The 22159-nt window shown below is 38.2% G+C and overlaps 1 protein-coding gene across 6 annotated transcripts in view; it reads right to left on the minus strand.

Moving 5' to 3' along the window:
* Window positions 1-22084, minus strand: part of LOC118001854 (protein SERAC1) — a 60012-nt gene extending 37928 nt beyond the window's left edge. For 2 of the 6 annotated variants that reach the window (XM_034992037.1, XM_034992032.1), the window contains exons 1-3: window positions 3714-4156; window positions 3053-3144; window positions 540-576 (exon numbers count right to left, since the gene is read on the minus strand). In XM_034992037.1, the coding sequence (XP_034847928.1) occupies window positions 540-576; window positions 3053-3144; window positions 3714-3766 (182 nt within the window). In that variant the 5' untranslated portion in view covers window positions 3767-4156. The other 4 variants (XM_034992033.1, XM_034992036.1, XM_034992035.1 and 1 more) reach the window with 4 other exon arrangements.
* Between the last annotated feature and the right edge of the window lie 75 nt (window positions 22085-22159).

Here is a 22159-nt window from a genome sequence, read left to right on the forward strand (position 1 = left end):
GAATAGTATTAAACATATATTAACATATATAACCCCCCTTCCAAAAAAAAGGGAAGAAAGTCACTCCATTCATTAAGCATGCGCCTCTGAAGAGCATGAGATGGAAGATGTCAATCTGGTTTTCTCAGTCAGCCTCCATTTCCTTTCACGAGCGCTGTATGGTGATTTAAGGGGTTTTCAAAAATAATTTTGGCTACAGTCAATTTTTACCTTTCTGACCACTTTAGAATCACAAGATGTGATTTTAATATGTGAAGCTAATTAGTGAGCGCCTGCTCTGTATGGGTCAAGGGCTTTTCTCAGAGCAACAGTGCCTGGTGGGTAGAATCCCCATTGTACCCTTGGACCTAAGATAAGACACTTCTCAGATAGTAAAGTAACTGGATCGAGACAACACTGAAGTGGTAAAACCAGTGATTAATCCACCTAATTCCAAAATCTATACCTAATTGCCACCCCATTCTACTGTAAATCACCTCCACTGGGATTTCAAATAGCAGTATAAAGAAGCCAATTAATATTTCATAGTTGACACTTACCCTAAAATAAGTGATCCAGTAAACTTTATTATATTTCCTTCAAAAAGAAAGGAAAAAAGTCAATGTAATGAGTTTCATTTTTTAAAATGTGACAGGAAATAGGCAACAGTGTCTCTACCTATATTATATAATTGGATAAGAAGTTACTGATATTTTTCCATGATTATGATCAATTACTTTCCAAAAGGCTTCCTATCCCCAGATGTAGACAAATGAAACAATAAGCACTGGGTATAAAAATATACTCTGTATTTCATACTCATTCTCACTTCCTACTATTCTCCCTTTCTTGTATCTCTTATTCTGTCATCCCCAGCAAACCAGTAGAGACCCCGGTGTTACTGCACCTGGGATGCTGCCAGGCCTGCGGTGCTTCCACTGAATGAGACAGCCATGAAGCTAACTTGCCTTCTGACTCCTTCTAGTTCACAACCAGTTAAATAAGGGACAGGGGAGAATTTTCTCTATCACTACTAGGATGATACGGGGGGGCGGGGAGGGGATCATATTTGTGAAGCAGGGACACAAAACGACTTTTCCCAAAGTAATTATGTTATAGTTGGTGGTTAAGTGCCATATGAATATAGCCCCATTAAAAATACTGGTTACAGGGGCACCTGGGTGGCTCAGTCCGTTGAGCATCTGCCTTCAGCTCAGGTCATGATCCCAGGATCCTGGGATAGAGCCCTGCATCGGGCTCCCTGCTCCGCGGGAAGCCTGTTTCTCCCTCTCCCACTCCCCCTGCTTGTGTTCCCTCTCTCGCTGTCTCTCTCTCTGTCAAATAAATAAATAAAATCTTTAAGAAAAAAAATACTGGTTACATTCTACCAGTTTACTTATAAATTTGTTTGGAACTAAAAAAGAAAACCTTTTTAATATAAAAAAAATCTCCTAGTGGAAGACACATCTAGCTGCCTATTTGATCCACATAAGCCCCTTAATCCTTACTAACACAACCTAATTACTATCTAAAAATATTCAAATTCCTTACTCTTACAGCTAGGGCTAGCCATGCAACACAGTTGTAGCCCATCAGCTATAGATGGAAGTCTGTAAGTAGAGATCCCTCCCCAAATAAAAAGACACAGCTTCATAAGATGACTTTTGGCCTTTCTGCCTTCTTGATGTCTAGAGATTCAGCAACCATGTTGTGACCATGAGGACAATAAAGTTAATGGAGCAGGAAGACAGGAGGATTGCTAATCTGTGGTTCCTGCTCTAAATTGTCTCTCTTGACTCCCTGTTATATAAGAAAAATGAAAACTTTACTAATTTAAGCCATATGCAGTGAACATGCACTGAACACAACCTTTACAGATACATTACCCATAATCGTCAGGTATTGCTACCTGCCTGCAAAACTTACATAACCTTTAATTCACTGGATGTGTAGAGGTTGCAGGTTGCTGTCAGAGTTTCAACTTAGGCTACTGAGAACACATTTATCCTCCCTACGGAGGGATAAGGAACTCAACTTGACTGACTTCTCTAGACATCAGGCAAGGGAGATGGACATTCCTCCCAAACTCCAAGACCTTAGTAGTGGTTCCAGAACTGGGAAGGGGACAGTTCCAGGAGGTCAGCAGGGATGAGATCAGAAGTTGTGACAGAGCTTCCTGACTGTGGGACTCCTCTAGGATTTTTTATTTTTTATTCTAAGATGGCTTCCTTCCCACCCACCCCCACTCCCCCGACCCCCGCCCAACCCTGTGGGCCCCCGAGAGCAGCTTGTTTCCTTCTCTACTGCTACCAACTTGCTATGTTTCCTTTTCACTGGCTTTTCTCCTATCCTAAAGTAAATTCACTACTCTCCTATCCTAAAGTAAATTCACTACTCTTTGGTCTTTAAGAATGATGAGAGAGGAAAAGCTCCCTTCTCTGTCTCAACCCCTTTTTATATTTAAAATACAGAATCATAGAATTTTCTACATGAAAAGGAGCTATCCTAAAAAAAAGATCTATTCTTAAAGAACAAACAGAAGCTCCATGAAAACAGGGACTTTGTCTTAATCCATATTGTATCCTCAGGGCCTAGAATAGTACCTGGCACAATGAATGAAACATGATCTAGGCCTATCTTCTCTTTTACAAATAAAGATTAGTAATGAATAAGGTAAACAAAGATTTACAAATAAAGATAGTAGACCAGCACTAGATCCTAACCTCCCATAGGGCAAGCACAACATCTTTGCCCACTGCTGAATTCCCAGAACCTAATACATGTGCCTGGCACCTTATTTTGCACAAACTTAATAATGAACGAGAATGTAGTGATATTTGAGTTTGAAAGGATGAGCCTGAATCTGAGGGGAAACGGGAGGGGAAAAGCTTCCCAAGAAAAAGGAGTACTGATGGCTCTGGCCTTCAAATTTGGGGTGCACCAATGGTATAGAAAAGACAGAAACAAATCTGAGATTTATCATGGATTAAGTAAGTTTTTGTGGACCACCTGGAAAACTCAGCCACAATTCTATCAATGTTTCCTTTAGAAATACTGTTTAAACTGTACTCACTGATATCTCTCCAGTATGTGGTAGTTTTGGGTGGAGGAGTTAAGGTTCCTAGTCTTCTCCAGCAGATGACACAATAAGCAGCCAGGGACATTCTGTGTATTTAGAACAATTAAAACAAATTTAACTTGACAGCTAATTAAAAACATTTAACTATAAGAATGCCACAATCACAGTGGATTGCCTATACAGTTAGATTTTTTCAAGACCAGGAAAAAAACTTCTCCGTTAAAAAAGAAATCCCATCCTTAAAAAAGACATACTAGAGGGGCGCCTGGGTGGCTCAGTCGTTAAGCGTCTGCCTTAGGCTCAGGTCATGGTCCCAGGGTCCTGGGATCGAGCCCCACATCGGGCTTCCTGCTCAGTGGGAAGCCTGCTTCTCCCTCTCCTACTCCCCCTGCTTCTCCCTCTCCCACTCCCCCTGCTTGTGTTCCCTCTCTCGCTGTGTCTCTCTGTCAAATAAAATCTTTAAAAAAAAAAAGACATACTAGAATAGTATTTTGTTAGTACTTTATTCTTCTTCAAACTGAGTCCAACTGTGAACAATGATTATAAGGAAGCAGGAAAACACCAATTATTAATCAGAATGTCAATATATAAATTTAAAAATTTTTCAGTATCTTTTAAAATATATATATGTATACAAATAGGTGTTTATATTTACCTTTGATGACTGAAGGCCCTACAGAAATGAAAAGCGCTCAAAATGGAAGACATACTTAGAACCCATGGAAGTATTTAGCTCTCCTCTAGCTCCTTCAGGATGGTACCCAACATGGTTTAAAATCTTTGTTAACTGTTGGCATCCTTTCGGAGAAGGAGAACTGTCGTTCAACTACTTCATCGACTAAGTAAAGATGACTGAAATATGATGCAATCATTTCTAGAACAACTCAGTATTCTAGAATCATATCAGATTGTCTTTGGATAAGACTTTTTTCTTTCGTTTTTGCTATAAAGGAAAAGAAGAAAAGCGCATTGAGGAATTCATGTGAGAAAAGGTCTTTTGGTTCAACATATAAAAAGTTCTAGCAGCTTTATAGGGATAACGAGGAAATTACTTGGTGTAAATATCTAAAAAATGTCTCTTAGAGATAATACAAAATAGGGGCACCTGGGTGGCTCAGTCAGTTAAATATCGACTCTTGATCTCAGCTCAGGTCTTGATCTCAGGGTTGGGAGTTCATGCCCAGCACTGGGCTCCACATTGGGTGTGGCGCCTACTTTAAAAAAAAAAAGAGAGAGAGAAATAACACAAAATAAAAAGCTTTTGCATTTTTTCTTGTAATTCCAGCACATCAATTGATAGCTAAGCAAACTGGTTTAGGCAAGAGGTAAACTTGTAAAGGTCACTATTTTAAAGGTCATTGTTTCTTATTTTCTCATTTGTTTAATGGGTTGCTACTACTACTCCATGAGACATAAGGATACTGTAAAAAATGATATAAAGACTGCAGTGAAGTAGATGCTCATGAAACTCGGGCAGAATGCAATGTAAACTACTTAGAGTTTGTGTACAGATTTGCATTTTAATTACTACATGACAATTTAAGTAAAACAAAAATACAGAGCAAAAATACCTATTGCTTCTTTCAACCCTGACACTATGAAAGCAATCAACTGTAAAACATCATACAAATACTCTTTGCTATTACTTCTCTGGCCTAAAAAGCTTCACATTGTTAACTTAAACATCCTCCCCCCGCATCCCCGCCCTGCCCCCCAACCAGCCCAGGCAGGCTTCCCTTCTACTAAATCCTGGAATAAATCTAAGTCTACTGGAAATATGTCCTCATCTTATTTCCTTCTGGGTTTCCTCAGATGACATCACTGGCCCTTGCAGCTCTCTCCAGAATAAAACGCTCCATTTCTAACTCTCTAGCAATTCGCTCAGAGTCTTGATGGTTTCTCTGCTCTCCAGCCCCAACTAACCTTCCATCCCTTACTTGTCTGGGAGTGAGCAGCCAGTCTCTTGGCTGTCCTTCCCTCCCACACATCACTCTCTGCCTCCTTCCTCAACAGTACTAGATCCCTCCTTTTTTTTTTTTTTTTTTTAAGATTTATTTATTTGAGAGAGAGAGAGAGACACTCAAGCAGACTCTGCACTGAGCACAGAGCCTGATGTGGGCCTAATCCCATAACCCTGAGATCAGACCTGAGCAGAAACCAAGAGTCAGATGCTTCAACAGACTACACCACCTAGGCACCCCTAGACCCCTCCTCTTTCTAGTAACCCGCAACCCTAACCTGAAATATGCTTTCTTTGTTCCTACACATTGAGAGCCAAAATGGGGTGCAGGGGAGGGGGTGGGAGTGGGGGTGGGGGAGAGTCGGGGAGTGGTTCAGGGAGAATAAAAGACAAATTGGGAGTGGGTTCTCAGAATCATTTCTGCTGTTCTTAATCAGTTCTCTCCTCATCCCCACAATGACTGTTCTAAATGACCCACATACCCTTCTAAGCCTCCTTCCTACCTCTACCCTCTCAAATGATCTTGTCTCTTATTTGACTGAGAAAGTTAAAACTGTAAACTCCCTCAACTTCTGCCCCCTTACCTACAAGCAAGGATGTATCCAGGTATTGAGGGGCTTAACTTTTATTCAAGGGGGGGGCTTTAAAAAAAAAAAACAAACACAAAATCACAAATACCAAATTAGGTACTAAAATAAAAGTTATTTAGGATGAGAAAAGATAACACAATAAATGACTGGAGTCAGAAATTTTGATACCTTTCTTCTGAGATTTTGTTAGCATGTCAGAAATACTTGTATAGAAATGTTTCTGGGGGCGCCTGGGTGGCTCAGTCGGTTAAGCGGCTGCCTTCGGCTCAGGTCATGATCCCAGGGTCCTGGATTCAAACCCCGCATTGGGCTCCCTGCTCAGCAGAGAGCCTGCTTCTCCCTTTCCCTCTGACTGCCGCTCTGCCTACTTGTGCTCTCTGTCAAATAAATAAATAAATAATATCTTTAAAAAAAAAATGTTTCTGGATTACAATCTGGCATTCCCTCTCCCCCCAGGACATTACAACTCCTAGTAACTCATAGCACTCGAAGGGGCCCATGCAAGTAAGGCATCCAAAAGCATAAGGTTCATAACTCCCTGATAAATCCATCTTGGCCTATAAATGTCTATTCATCTATATTCATCTACACTGCCTTTTCCAGATTCAAAATGGAACTTCTTCTGCATTGTTCTTCCCAGTTTCTGAGGAAAAGATCTTATTCCCTTTCCAAGGGGAAATCTTATTCTAGGTCTCATCTCTTTCACTTCCACAGGGACCTTGATTTATTAATTAGCTGCTTTTCTCTTCTTGATCCTCACTCCCTTTCTTTCAGCTTTCTATTCCTCCTCCCTAAATACTGGATTTCCAATGTTCTCCCAACAAAACACAAAAACAAACAAAAAACAAATGACTAGGGGGGAAAAACCGTCCCTCGATCCAAGTGCCTCTTGTCGCACCTTCCTTCCTAAGATTTGTTCTCCAGGGTCCTTCTCTAGCACTGACACAGCACTCCTGAAGGTCATCAGTGAGTGACATCTTTGTTCCTAAATCCACTTTTCAGGCATCATTTTGCTTTTTCTGAAACATTTCATTTCTCTCTCCTGCTCTAGCTACTATGACTCCCGGTCTTCTGGTTTTACTCTCACACTGCTGGCTGCTCCATCCCATTACTCATTCAACAAACATTTATTGAGCACCTCACCTATCATCTGTTGGGAATGTAAACCTGAGATATGAATAAGACAGCAGAGCCCCTGCCCTCACTGGGCTGCCAGGTGGCTCTGCTGTCTCCACCTGGCCCTTAAATATTAGTGTTCCAGGGGCTTCCATCTATGCTCCTCTTTTTCTCTCATGCTATATTCTCTGGTTGAGTAATTTCAGTTTGTTTTGTTTCTTAAATTTCAGTTTTTTCCTCACAAAGCTCTACAATAAGCTTGTGATTCCCAAATTTCTATAACTAACCCAGGGCTGTCTGCTAAGCTGCAGGTGCCTACATATTCAACTGCCTAATGCACACTTCCACTTTAAGTACCACAAACACCTAAAACCCAGAATGTCTAAAATCAAATAATCATATTCGTAAAACCAAATATCCTAAGACCATTTATTACCAGACCATAGTTTCCTCACTGATTAGAAGAGTCCTCCATACACCAAGATCTAATATACCTAGGGTTCATTTCTGGACAATTTTGCTCCACTTATCTATTTGTCTAAACTTACATCAATGAAGTAACATCTTTCTTAATTCCTATATCTTTAAAATAAGTCTTGATAGCTTCTAGAGTGAGCCCTCCCATTCCCATTCTTTTTAGGACTGTCTTGGCTATTGGATTTTGACTGGCACTGAATTGAATTTACATATTAATTTGGGGAGAACTCATATTACATAGAGTCCCCCCATTCATGAAAAGTTACATCTTCAAGTTTTTTAGACCTTTTGTAATTTTCTCACAAGGGTCACACACATTTTTCCTTTCTGTTTCTTCCTTTCATGGAAAATACACATGCAAATGTATAAAATGTAGAGAGAGAAATCAAGTGGATCTTATCAGCATCAAAAATCACCAACACGTGGCCAATCTTGTTTCATATATACCTGCTCTATACAATTGAACTTCGGCATGATAGACATTTCCTATATCTGCACTACCAGTGAGAAAATATGGAATGTGACTAAGGAACTAAAATTTTTATCTTATTTAATTTTAATTATTTTTAATTTAAATAGCCACATGTGGCTATTGTACTGAACAGTGTAAGCTATACCAAAAACCACATTCATTTTCCACCACCACCATACCCCATTATTTTGAAGCAAATCTACAATGTCTTATCATTTAATCTGCAAATACTTTAGTGTGTTTCCTTAAAAAAAAATTAACCACGATATGTCAAAACAAATTCCTTACTATCATCAAATATCAAGAGTGTTTCAATTATTTAATAAACTTTTGTTTTGTTTAGTATTATTGGTTTGCTACAATTAGGATCTAAACAAGGTCCACACATTGTATCTGTTTGCTAACATGCTTTTTTGTCACTTATTTCTACAATTACTGTTTTATTTAGATATTTCTCTTTTTGAATTTGTCTTGATAATATGTATTTTTCAAGAAAATAGGCAATTAAGTTTTCAAAATCATTAGCATAAAATTGTTCATGCTATTCTAGATCTTTTTCATGCCTAAAATTGTCTACCTTTTTGTTGTTGTTTTTGGCATTGCTTATTTGTACCTTTTGGGGGGGGCAGTCTTGTAGAAGTTTAGTAATTGAAAAATTTATTAATTTTTTAATTATCTATTGGTTTTGCCAATCATCTCTATTTTATTTCCTATTTCTGCTCTTCAGTATGTCCTTCTTTCTTTCTTTGGGTTCATTCTGTCCTTTTCCTAACTTCTTCAATAGTGCTTAACTAATATATTAGGAGCATTTCTTGACCTTTCATAAATGAATTTAAAACTATAAACTCCCCTCGGGGCACCTAGGTGGCTCAGTTGGTTAAGCGTCTGCCTTTGGCTCAGGTCATGATCCCGGGGTCCTGGGATCGAGTCCTGTGTCTGGCTCCCTCCTCAGCAGGGAGCCTGCTTCTCCCTCTCCCTCTGCTGCCCCCCTGCTTGTATTCACTTGCTCTGTCAAATAAACAGGTAAAATCTTAAAAAAAAAAAAAAAAAAAAAAGAAGATTATAAATTCCCCCTCTAAATTTTGCTTTATCTAAATTTCACAAGCCCTGATATTTCCACTATGATTTCCTCCAATCCATGGGTTGTTTAGGGTTGTTTTTAGTTTCCAAACATGAAATTTCTAAAGATTATCTTTTTATTGCACTATATAGCACAGATTCTTTGGAATTGTGGAGACTTGTTCTGCTAGCTGGTAATAATCAATAGTTATAAATGTATTACACAAATTTATTCTTAGTTAAAAGCAGAATTTAGTTATATCCATTATATCAAGTTTGATATGCATATTGTTAAAAGTTTCTACAGCCTTACTAATTCTTGTCTCTATGATCTACCAGTACCCGAGAGAGGTTTTTAATAATCTTCATAATGGCTTGTGTATTGTCAACTTCCCCTATCCATTATTTCTTTAAATTATTTATTCATTCAACAAATACTTCTCTAAGTCCCTATGAACTGGGAAGTGTTCCAGGCACTGGAGGTATAGAAATAAACATGAAAACTATGTCCTTGCCTTCATATATCTTACCCTCTAATGCAGAACTCCCCAGTTGGTGAGCCAAATGAATACTATCATTTATCATGATGTGAAAAGGTGTCATTATGTACATGCAAATTCATGATTAGAACCTTACTACCCTACTCCTTCTATCATCCTATATGTGCCCTCTTTATTAACATTTATTGCCTTAACTTCTATTTCATATGATATTAGTATGTCCTTACCAGTTTTTCTTTAACAAGATTTAACTATCATATCTTTCCCCATCATGCTTATAATCTTTTGGTATTATTCATATTTAATTTCAAAATTGTTTTTTAATAGAAGAATTTAATCCATTTACATTTATTGTATGTTGGACAGATCCAAGTTTTATTATCCTTTAACTGATTTAAAGTTATACTATTTATTTCTATTCATTTAGAAAATAATTGCATTTTAAACATGCTAGATAAAGTATAACTTTAAGCAATATTGTTATCCTCCCAAATGAGTCATTTTTAAAAGCAGTCAAATATTTACCAACATTTTTGCCAATTTCTTTCCTTACCATTGCTTCTTACATCTACAACCTCCTTCTGGGTTCAAATCGTTCTTGATGAAGTTATATCTTTTGGTAGTTCTTTCATGAAGGCCTACATGTAGTTAGCACTCTCACTCTCAGCATGTCTGAGTATGCTGCATTTCACCCTCTTTCTTAGAACACAGTTAGCTGGGTTTAGAATTCTAGATTAACAGATGGTTTCTTCCAGCACATCAATGATACTTCCACTGATATTTCATCTGATATTTCTTGTTGCTCATGAGAAATCCATTGCAAGTCTTTCTTTCTTTATAGGCAAAAATAATAAAGAGGTTAAGAATGTTCTTTGTAGAACCATGCTGCCTAGTGTCAAACCCAGCTCCACTAACAACCTGTACTGATTGTACCTTTTATAATGCTTTGACATTTTGGGGTCTTCAGGACCCAGGTTTAGCTAATTCCTAGAAATTGTAAACAACTTGCTTGTGAGCACATCTTCCATATGCAAACCAACTAATCCATAGTCCGCACTCCCAAACACCTCCTTTATCTAACCATTACACACCAAGCCAATATTCCTTTTGCCCTAAATCAATCCAGGACCAAGTTATCAGATAATTAGGGACCACCCCTATAGCCCAGAGCCTACCAAAATTATTCAAACTAGCCAATCCTAAAATTGTTCAACTTGCCTATCCTGTCTCATCCATTCCTTCCAACAAATTCCATAACAAAGGCTCTGGCCAGTGGTTTCCCCTCAATTTTACCTCCTGACCAACCCTAATACTTCTCCATGTGGCCATGCATGGCATGGCATAGCCCCTCCTCTTGGGAACTACAAATAATAATACCTCTTAATGTAGTTGTCTTTCTGTCATCTTAAAAATACATGATTAAAACAAAATCCTGGGTATATTTTAAAATACAACTAGACATATGCTTATGAGCCAGTTAATTAACCTGTGTGTCACTTTCCTACAGGACTACTCTTCCATACCAGTTTTGGAAACCACTGATTTGTTTTCCTGACCTTAGTTTTACCTTTGCAAGAATGTCATATAAATGAAAACATATAGCATGTAGCCTATGAGTCTGATTTCCTTCACTTAGCAAAATGCAATTGAGAATTATGTTGTTATATCAGTAATTCATTCCTTTTATTGGCTAGTACTATTCCATTATACGGGTATTACTAGTTTGCTTATACATTCCCCAGCTGAGGGATATTTGGATTGTTTCAGCTATAAACATTGCATACAGGTTTTGTTTTGTTTTGTATGAACATAAATTTTCATTTCACTTGGGTAATAACCTAGATGTGAGTCAAAAGGTAAATGTATTTGAACTTTATAAGAAACTGCCAAATTTTGCCAAACTGGATGTACCATTTTATATTCCCACCAGTAAATTATTAAAATTCCAGTTGTTCTGCAACTTAATTCATACTTGATATGGTCAGTTGCTTTTAGTTTACCAACTCTAACAGGTGTGAAGTAATAGCTCATTATAGATTTAACCTGCATCCTCTCAATGGTCAGTGATATTGAGCATCTTTTCATGTGTTTATCTGCCCTATTTTCTTTTCTTTTTGTTTTTTAGTTTTTATTTAAATTGAATTTAGTTAACATATAGTGTATTATTAGTTTCAGGAATAGAATTTAGTGATCCATCAGTTGCACATTACACCCAATGCTCATTACATTAAGTGCCCTCCTTAATGCCCATCACCCAATTACCCCATCCCCTTGCCCAACTCCTCTCCAGCAACCCTCAGTTTGTTTTCTAAAGTCTCTTATGATTTGCCTCCCTGTTTTTATCTTTTTATTTTTCCTTCCCTTCCCCTATGTTTCCTCTGTTTCGTTTCTTAAATTCTACTTATTAGTGATATCATATGGTATTTGTCTTTCTCTGACTTATTTCGCTTAGCATAATACTCTCTAGTTCCATCCACCTCATTGCAAATGGCACGATTTCATCCTTTTTTTGATGAGTAAATACTCCATTATATATATGTGCCACATCTTCTTTATTCATTCATCTGTCAATGGACATCTGGGCTCCTTCCATATTTTGTTTCTGCCATCTCTATTCTTTCGTACAGAGTCTGTTAAAATCTTTTGTCCATTTTAACAAGGTTGTTTGTTTGTTTGTTTTTAAGATTTTATTTATTTATTTGACAGAGAGAGACACAGCGAGAGAGGGAACACAAGCAGGGGGAGTGGGAGAGGGAGAAGCAGGCTCCCCGCCAAGCAGGGAGCCTGATGTGGGGCTCGATCCCAGGACCCTGGGACCATGACCTGAGCCGAAGGCAGACGCTTAACGGCTGAGCCACCCAGGCGCCCCAGTTGTTTTCTTATTGACTTTTAGGAATACTTATATATTCTGGATAAAAGATCTTCGTTAGATATACAATTTGCAAATATTTTCTTCCAAACTATGGCTTGTCTTTTCATTCTCTTAACTTGTGTTTTTAGAAAGCAAAAGTTCTCTGGGGCGCCTGAGTGGCTCAGATGGTTAAGCATCTCTCTTCAGCTCAGGTCATGATCTCCAGGTCCTGGGACTGAGCCCTACATTGGGCTCCCAGCTCAGCGGGGAGTCAGCTTCTCCCTCTCCCTCTGCCTCTCCCCCTACTTGTGTTCTGTCTCTCTCTCTCTCTCTCTCAAATGAATAAATTCATAAAGAAAGCAGAAGTTCTCAACTTCGATGAAATCAAATTAATCAATTTTTTACTTTATGGATCATGGTTTTGCTGTTGCATAAAAGAAATCTTTGCCTAACCCAAGGTCACCAAGATATTTTCCTATACCTTTCTCTACAAGATTTATAGTTTTAGGTTTTTACATTTAGATTTATGATCCATTCTAAGTGAATTTTTGTATAGTGTGAAAGTATTGATCAGGGTTCTTTTTTTTTTTTTGCATACAAATATGCAATTGTTTCAGAATCATTTGAAAAGACTACCATTTCCTCATTTAATTGCCTTTGCATCTTTGCCAAAAAATAATTGATCATGTGTATATGTGTCTACTACTACATATTTCACTAATCTATATGTTGACCCAATCTTTTCCAATGCCACACTGTCCTGATTATTGTAGATTTATAGTAATCCTAAAATTAAGTAATGTCTCTGAATTTGGCTGTTCTTTTACAAAAATTTTTTGCTACCCTAGTTTGCCATTCCATATAAATTTTAGAATCAGCTTATTTCTACAAAAAAAAAAAAAATCTGAGTTTGTGATTAATACTGAGTCTTCCAATCCATGAACATGGATCACCTCTCCATTTGTTCTGTCATCTTTTATTTTTTTCACTTATGTTTGGTCATTTCCAGCATACAAACATTGCCAGGTATTTTAAAAATTTTATACCTATTTCCTGGGTTTTGGTACAACTGTAAATAATACTTCCAGGATTTTTTCTTTTTTAATTTCAATTCCCAGTTGTTCTTTGCCAGTATATGAAAATGATAGATTCTGTGTATTTCCTTATATCCTGTGACCTGTTAAACTAAACTCATTAATTCTGGGACTTTTATTTTTTTGGGGGGGGGGTGACTATTTAGGATTTCTACATACCCAATTATGTTGCCTGTGAATAGAACAGTTCAATTTCTTCCTCTCCAATCTATATGCCTTCTATTTCTTAATCTTGCTTTATTTCATGGGGTAGGACCTCCAGTAAAATGCTGAATAGGAGTAGTGAGAGCAGATATCCTTATATTGTCCCTGATCTTAGAAGGAAAGCACCCAGTCTTTCATCATATTAAGGATGATGTTAGCTGTAGACTTTTTTGTAGATGTCCTTTACCTGTTTGAGGACATTCCCTTCTATTCCCAAATTGCTGAATTTCGACAAAAGCATTTTGTGCATCTATTAAGGTGAATATGTGATTGTTAATACATCACATTAATATTTCCAGAATAAATTGAAGTAATGATACCTTAGATATTTTTAATTTGATTTGCTAGTATTTTGTTAGGGATTTTTGTGTCTTTGTACATGAGAGATATTAATCTTTAGGGTTTTTTTGTGAAATCTTTCATTTTCCCATCAAAGTAATGCTGGTCTTATAAGTTAGTAAGTATTCCATCTTTTTCTATATTCTGGAAAAGGTTATGTAGAACTGGTATTCTTTGCTTCTTAAAAGGTTTTAAGTAATATTCCTGTATTATCTTTTTAAGGTCTTAGGATCTAAAGTGAGGCCTTCTCTTTCATTCCTGATTTTGGCAATTTATGTCTTCTCTTTTTTTTTCTTAGCCTGTCTGGCTAGAGGTTTATCAATTTCATTCATTTTTTTTTATTTTATTTTGTTTTATTATGTTAGTCACCATACATCATTAGTTTTTTGATGTAGTGGAAGTAGCTTTTAGCTTCACTGAATTACCTTGTTGTTTTTCGATTATCAATCTCATTGATTTGTGCTCCTACCTTTATTAGTCTCTGCCCTCTGCTTGCTTTGATCTCAAATACCTCTTCCTTCTCGAGCTTCTTAAAATTGAAGCTTAAATCACTAATCTAAGGTTTCTTCTTTTCTGTCAGTATTTAACACTAAAAATTTCTCAAGTACTGCTTTGGCTGCATCCTTCAAATTTGGATATAATGTTGTTTTTCTTTCATTCAATTAAAAATATTTTCCGGGGTGCGTGGGTGGCTCAGTCAGTTGAGCAACTGACTTTGGCTCAGGTCACATTCTCAGGGTTCTGGGATCAAGCCCCCGTGTCGAGAAACCCTGCTCAGAGGGGAGCCTGCCTTTCCTTATCCCTCTTCCTCTGCCCCTCCCACCACTCATGCTCTATCAAATAAATAAAATCTTTAAAAAATATATTTTCTAGTTATATTGTGACTTCCTTTCTGACTCATGGAATATTTAGAAGTGTGTTAATTTCCAAATATTTGGTAATTTCCAGATATGTCTGTTGATTTTTAGTTTAATTCCATTGTGGTTGGCGAACAGGCTTTGTGTATTTTCAATTCTATTAAAACTTGGTTTGTTTTGTGACACAGAATACAGTCTGTCTTGGTGAATGTTCCACATGCACTTGAAAAGAATGTATATTCTGTTGTTGGGCAGAGGGCTCTACAAAAGTCTATTAGGTCAAATTGGTTAATAGTGTTTTTCAGGTCTTCTCCTTACTGATTTTATGTCAGCTTATTCTGTTGATTACTAAAACAGGAGTATTGAAGGCAGGGGCTAGTCAGATCATCAAAGTCCTTTTTAGCTAAGTTAAGGAGTCTGAAGTTTACCTTGAGTTATGGGAAGCTGTTGGGAAATTAACCTTAAGAAATGCAGTAACAGAGGTGCCTGGGTGGCTCAATTAGTTGTCTGCCCTCGGTTCAGGTCATGATCCCAGGGTCCTGGGATTGAGCCCCACATCCAGCTCCCTGCTCAGCAGAGTGCCTGCTTATCCCTCTCCCTCTTCCCCCCTTGCTCCGCCCCCCCCCCACCATGCTCTCTCTTGCTCTCTCCCCCAAATAAATAAAATCTTTGAAAAAAAAAAGAAATGGAATAACATGGTATAAATTTTTTTTTTTAACTTGACAAGATTGAAAATAGGTTGGAGGAAAGCCAAAGCAGCAGTGGGGGAAAACTACTGGGGAGGCTTTTAATGATAATCAAGAAGAAACATGGGGGCGCCTGGGTGGCTCAGATGGTTAGGCGTCTGCCTTCGGCTCGGGTCATGATCCCAGGGTCCTGGGATCGAGTCCCATATCAGGCTCCTGACTCAGTGGGGAGCCTGTTTCTCCCTCTGACCCTCTCCCCTCTCATGCTGTTTCCCTCTTGCTGGCTCTCTAAAAAATAAATAAAATCTTTAAAAAAAAGAAGAAGAAACATGTACTTGATTTAAAGCAGTGGCTCTGAAAATGATGAAGAAACAGATTTAGGAACTATTAAGAGAATAGAATCTAATAACCACTTGAAAAAGCTGGAGAATAATGAATAACAGGGAGGAGATGGTTATGGTTCTCACTTTCTGGTTTGGAATACTGGGGTATAAAGGGGCATATATGGGTAACATTTATCAAAATAGGGAAATACAGGAATATAAATTGATTTGAGAAGAAGGATGAATTCCCAATTTCAACATGCTGAGATTAAGGTTCCTATAAAATATTCATGTAAGATGTCCATTAAATTATGGGGGTTTAGCAGAGAGGTCTAAGCTATATAGACTTATGAGCCATTAGCACATACTATTAATTGAAACCATTTGTTGGGGTGAATTTATTGAAGAATAGTATATAAAAAAGTGCTTCTCACAATATCATTTTACGATTATCAGATTATTAAAATGCAGATTCCTAGGAACTATTTTAGAAGTCCTTGTTTCCTTGCTAGTTGTCTGGGTGCCACCCTCTGACCTTTTCAGGTAGCCTTCTACAGCTCAGAACCAGCAACAGTTTATCCTTTTCACATTGCCTTACCTCTGACTCTTCTGCTTTCCTATTCCACTTTTAAGGACCCATGTGATTATATTAGGTCCTCGCAGATAATCTAAAATAATCTCCCTAGCTTAAGTTCTAGAACTTAGTTCCATCCGCACAGTCCTTTTTTGCCATAACAACATAACATATTCACAGGTTCCAGGGATTTGGGCATGGACACCTACGGGAGGCCAGTATTCTGCCTACTATAAGCTACTATGAGCATTCTGATTTAAGACTTTTTGTAGACCCATGTTTTCATTTTTCATTTACCTTGGGTAAGTACCTAGGAGTGGAATTGCTGGGTCATAAGGCAGGTATATGTTTAACTTTATAAGACACTGCCAGATATTTTTCCAACATGATTGTACCATTTTACACTGCAACCAATAATGAAAGAGTATGAGAGGGTGCCTGGGTGGCTCAGTTGGTTAAGCGACTGCCTTCGACTCAGGTCATGATCCTGGAGTCCCTGGATCGAGTCCCGCATCAGGCTCCCTGCTCGGCAGGGAGTCTGCTTCTCCCTCTGACCCTCCCCCCTCTCATGTGCTCTCTCTCAAATAAATAAATAAAATCTTTAAAAAAAAAAAAAAAAGAAAGAAAGAGTATGAGAGTTCCAGTTGTTCCACATCCTCACCAATATATGATGCTGTCAGCCTTTTTGGTTTTAACCATTTTAGTGGGTACATGGCAGTATCTCCTTGTGTTTTTAATTTGCAATTCCCTGAAAACTAATGATGTTGAGCACTTTTTCATATTCATGTTAGCCATTTACATTTATTTTAATGTGAAGTATCTGTTCTTTTACTCATTTTTAATTTGGATTGTTGGTGTTTTAAATGAGTTATCAGCTCTTTATTCATTCTGGAAACAAATTCTTTATCAGATATATGTACATATATACTGCAAATATCTCCTCTTCTGTGACTTGTTCTATTCCCTTTCTTAAATGTACCTTTTGATAAACAGAAGTTTTACTTTCATAATGTCTCTTTCATCAAAATTTTTTTCTTTTATTGTTATCGCATTCTATGTCCTGTCTCAGATATTGCTGCCTACCTCAAAGTCACAGAAATTCTCCTATAAGTTTGTTTTACCTTTTACTTTTAGGTCTTTGATCCATCTCAAATTAATTTTTGTGTATTGGGTGAAATGGTTCATTTTTCCCCCATATGGATATCCAATAGTTCCAGCATTATTTGTTGAAAACATTTTACTTTCGGGCACCTGGGTGGCTCAGATGGTTAAGCATCTGCCTTCAGCTCAGGTCATGATCCCAGGGTCCTGGGATCGAGTCCCGCATCGGGCTCTCTGCTCCTTGGGAGCCTGCTTCTCCCTCTGTTTCTCTCTGTCTCTCATGAATAAATAAATAAAATCTTTAAAAAAAAAAAAAAAAGAAAACATTTTACTTTCCTCACTAAATTGTGCTTTGTTTGAAAATCAATTGTCTATGTAAGTATGGGCATACCTCTGGACTCTATTCCATTTCATTGATCTATTTGATACCATACTGTCTTGATTACTAGAGTTCTATAATAAATCTTTAAGCTAGGTAGTACAAGTTCTCTGGTTTTGTTCTTCCTTTTCAAGATTGACTACTCTAGGTCTTTGGCACATTCATATAATTTTAAAGTCAGCTTGTCAATTTCTATTTTTAAAAAGTCTTTCGGATTATGAATGTGATTGCATTAAATATGAAATACTAACTTTAAGTAGAGAACAGAGGAGAAATTCTGAGGACACAGAAAGTAAAAAGGGAGAGATTATGAGTACCAAATGAAACAAATACTCAAAAATTCCATTAAATTTAACAACAGGGAAGTCACCAGAGCTTCACAATTGTAGCTTCATTGCCCTGGTTGGAGAAGAAACCAAAGTGAAACTAAACATCCAATTTCCTCTTCATTCCTATTAATAAAACACCTGAATTGTAGCTGGGCATACAGATAACCGAATAAAGACAACATTACCTATCTCTCCTCTACTTAAGTGTGACCACTGATTAGAAACCGGCTAATGGGCTCTAAGCAGATGTGTCACATGCCAACTTCTTAGAAGTGTCCTTAAAAGAGTATGTGCCTTTCTTCACCTTTTCCTTTTCCCCCTTGCTATGAGCAGGTGGCAGATGGAATTAAAGCACCCATCTCAACCACGAGGTAGCATGCAAAGGAAGGCAGAACAGCAAGAAAGAGGAGCCCAAGTCCCTGATGATCATGGAGCTGCTGCCCCACCAGCTATGGCCTGCCTACCTATGGAATCAGATGCAGAGTTAAGGTTTTATTAGCATCTTTCTTTGTAATGCAGCCAAGCCTGATTCTAATACATCACAGTTTTAACTATCTATATGCCAGTGATCCCAAAGTTGTACCTTCAGTCACAATCTTTCCAGACTCATCTATCCAACAGCTACTGGAACATTTCCACTTGGATGTCCAAGAGATCTTTCAAACTTAACTGTCCAAAACAGAATTCTTTATTTTTTTCTCCCTAAAGTCTTCCTCCATTCATCCTCCCATGGCAACCAAATGGCAAATGGTTTTTGGTGATAAATGATAACTGACCTATCTTGTAGCTCAAGCAAAACACCTAAATGTTGCCTCTGATTCCTTGTTTTCCCCTCACCCCCTGTCCAAACCATGCAAAATTCCTGCTCAATGCCATCTAAATACATCCCAAATCCATCTACCTTTCTTCATCTTTACCGTTACACATCTAGTTGAAATCATCATCATCTCTCACCTGGAATAATGCAATAGCATCCTCAATGTGCTTTTTGTAACTTAAGAAATCCTTCCCAGAGAGATGAAGTTCTGGAGATAGACAGTAGTGACAGCTGCACAAGAACATAAATGCCACCAAACTATACACCTAAAAGCGGCTAAAATGGTAAATTTTATGTTAGGTGAAAAAAACCTTTCCTGGAAACAATATAGCCTCCTATATATTTTTCTAAATATTATGTAGATGTCCTTCACACTGAAGTCTTCAATCCATCTGGAAATCACTGTTGTGAATGGACAGTAACAGGAATCTAATTTAGTCTTTATTCTATATGGATACCACGTATTTCAATATCATTTAGTGAACAGGGTACACTTTCCCCTGTTTTAAAAGACCACTTAGTGGTATGCTAAACTCCCATATTTATGTGGGTGTGTTTCTAACTTTCCATTCTATTCCATCTGACCACTTTTCTATCCCTGAACCAATACTAGCAATTAACACTTAACAAGTAGTCTTAATTATCATGGCTTCATATTAAGTTTTGATACCTGGGAAGAAGGGACTTCCATTTGATTTTTTTTTTCCCCAAAATTGACTTAGTGATTCCTAGTACTTTGGATTTCCATATATATTTTAGGTTCAGCATGTCAAGTTCCATAAAAAATCATGTATAATTTTAATTAGAATTGCACTGAATTGTAGAATTGGGGAAAACTGACACCTTTATGATACTGAGTCTTGCCACCCGTGAATACAGTGTTTCTCTCCATTTACTTGGCTCTTCTGTTATGTGTTTCAAAGAACATTATAATTTTCTCCCTAGAGGACTATACAGCTTCAGTTTGATCTATTTCTAGATACCTTTAGCTTTGAATACTGGTATGAATAGTACCTTTTTAAAAATTAAAATTCCTAGTTAGCTATTGCTAACTATAAGCAATATAGTTAAATCTTATAGTTAAATCTAAATTTTTATGCTAAAAATAACTAGAAGTTATTTTTTAATTCAGAAATCTTCCTGAAGGCCATTTTTTCCCCATTTATTGAGTGCTACTTCCCTTTCCCAGATTTGTGATCTCTTCCCTTACCTTATAAATGCATGTATATGCATGTCTACACATATACACACACATTTTTCTTTTGTTTTGTTTCTGGGATGTTTATTCTGTTCCATTGTTCTGTCTCCTACTACTACCACACTGTCTTAAATGCTGTAGTTTTATATTTTGATAGCATTACTCTTCTGTCTCAAACTTTTCTTAGCTATTTATGTTCATTTATTTTTCCAAATAAATACTGCAATTATTTTGCAGGTTCTTCCCCAGAGCCCAATCACTCTTAATTACATCACCATCTACCTTCTTGTTAACTGATTTTGCTATCTTTCTCCCCCCACTGTAATTGGCTGCCTGCTCATCATTGTATTCCCAGTGTCTAAAACAGTGTCTGGCACATACCAGGTGCACAAAAATGTTTGCTGAATAAATGGATGGAGATTTTAAACCTGGATGATTCAGAGAAACACAGAAAGAAAAGCAGGTTTTGAAGTAATGGTGAAAGATAAAAACTAGCTCAGTTTTGAGAGGAGGTGCTTAGATTACTCACAGGTGATTAATGTGTAGGCCTCAGGCCAGCACCTGGGGCACAAGAGTGGAGGTTCAATGAGATGGTCAAGAAGGAGAATGCAGGCAAGAGGGTTGGGGGCGGGGAGGAAAGAAAAGATACTTGGAAATAACAAGTGCTGACGAAGATGTGGAAAAAAAGAAACCCTTGTCCGCTCTTGGTGGGAATGCAAGCTGGTGCAGCCACTGTGGAAAACAGTATAGAAAAATTACAGAATTACCATATGATCTAGTAATTCCATTACTGGGTATTTACCCAAAGTAAATGAAAACATTAATTCAAAAAGATATAAACACCCTTATGTTTATTGCAGCATTATTTACCATAGCCAGGATATGGAAGCAGCCCATGTGTCCATCCATAGATGAATGGAGAAAGCAAGTCTATGCAATGGACTATCAGCCTTAAAATAGAATGGAAACTTGCCATTTGCAACAACATGGATGGATATAGAGATTATAATGTTAAGTGAAATAAGTCAAAGACAAATACCATAAGATTTCACTCATAGGTGGAATTTAAGAAACAAAAAAGAGACCAAAAAAAAACCCGACTCTTAAATATAGAGAACTGGGGGTTGCCAAAGAGGAGGTGGATAGGCAGATGTGTGAAACAGGTGAAGGGAATTAAGAGTACACTTAGAGTGATGAGCAATGACTAATGCACAGAATTGAATATATAGCACACCTGAAACTAATGTTACATTCTGTTTATACTTGAAAAAATTTTAAAAATTAAAAAAAAAGTGTAAAAAAAATTTTAATCAAAAAGAGACACGTTTTAAGAACCATGCCTAGGGCGAGCGCAGAACCAGCAATACGGAAACGAAAAAGAGGAAAAATTTTGAGGGCTAAGAAGAGGGAAATGAATTTAAGAGCTGGGTTTATTAATGTCATAAACACATGAAGTAGTAATGCGCAGCATTCGCTTAATTGGGAAGTACAATTTCACCTAAGGAACCTAAGCAAGAGCCTCATACCTCCACCGGTAAAAATAATTAAAGAGCGAGCTCTACTAGACTACACACCAAAATTTGGGGAAAGGATTAATTTTAGAACCCTCTGGGGTCTTACAATGACGGTTCGGGGTTTAAAAACCTATCAGCATTCCATCTATGCACCCTCTCGGGTCACAGCTAGAAGCTGTGGTCTGGCAGGTTCCGATTTCAATGAAGCTGTTTCTTACTCCTTCTCATCATCTTTCCGTGACTACCCAGTGAGGGCTGACGGTACCGGCAGGTGCTTTAGGGGCCTCAGGGAGGAACCAGAGCAGGGCAGCGACCGGGAAAGAATAGTCGGGCGGCCCAGGCTCGGAGAGGCCCTCTCTCCCGGCTGCAGGTCGACGGGTCAGCCGGTGTGTCAGGGGCCGCGCCCCCGCGCCGCCTCTCCCCGCTGGGCCGACTTCGCCGAAGCCCTCGCCCGACCCCCACGAGCCCGGGCTCCCCTTCCTACCTGCCGCACGCGGACTCGGCCAGCCCTCAGCCGCTCACCGCCGACCCAGACAGCAGGGAGCCCACCTCTCCCGGCGGTGCCCGGCCGAAGCCCTCCAGCTGGCTACCGGCGGCACGTGATACCACCCCCGTCGCGCCCCGCCCCCTCAACCCTGCTCGCGCTCCGCCTCCCGCCGGC

Source organism: Mirounga leonina, unplaced genomic scaffold (genome assembly GCF_011800145.1).
Source record: "Mirounga leonina isolate KUSES-001 unplaced genomic scaffold, KU_Mleo_1.0 Mir_54, whole genome shotgun sequence".
NCBI classification, from domain to species: domain Eukaryota; kingdom Metazoa; phylum Chordata; class Mammalia; order Carnivora; family Phocidae; genus Mirounga; species Mirounga leonina.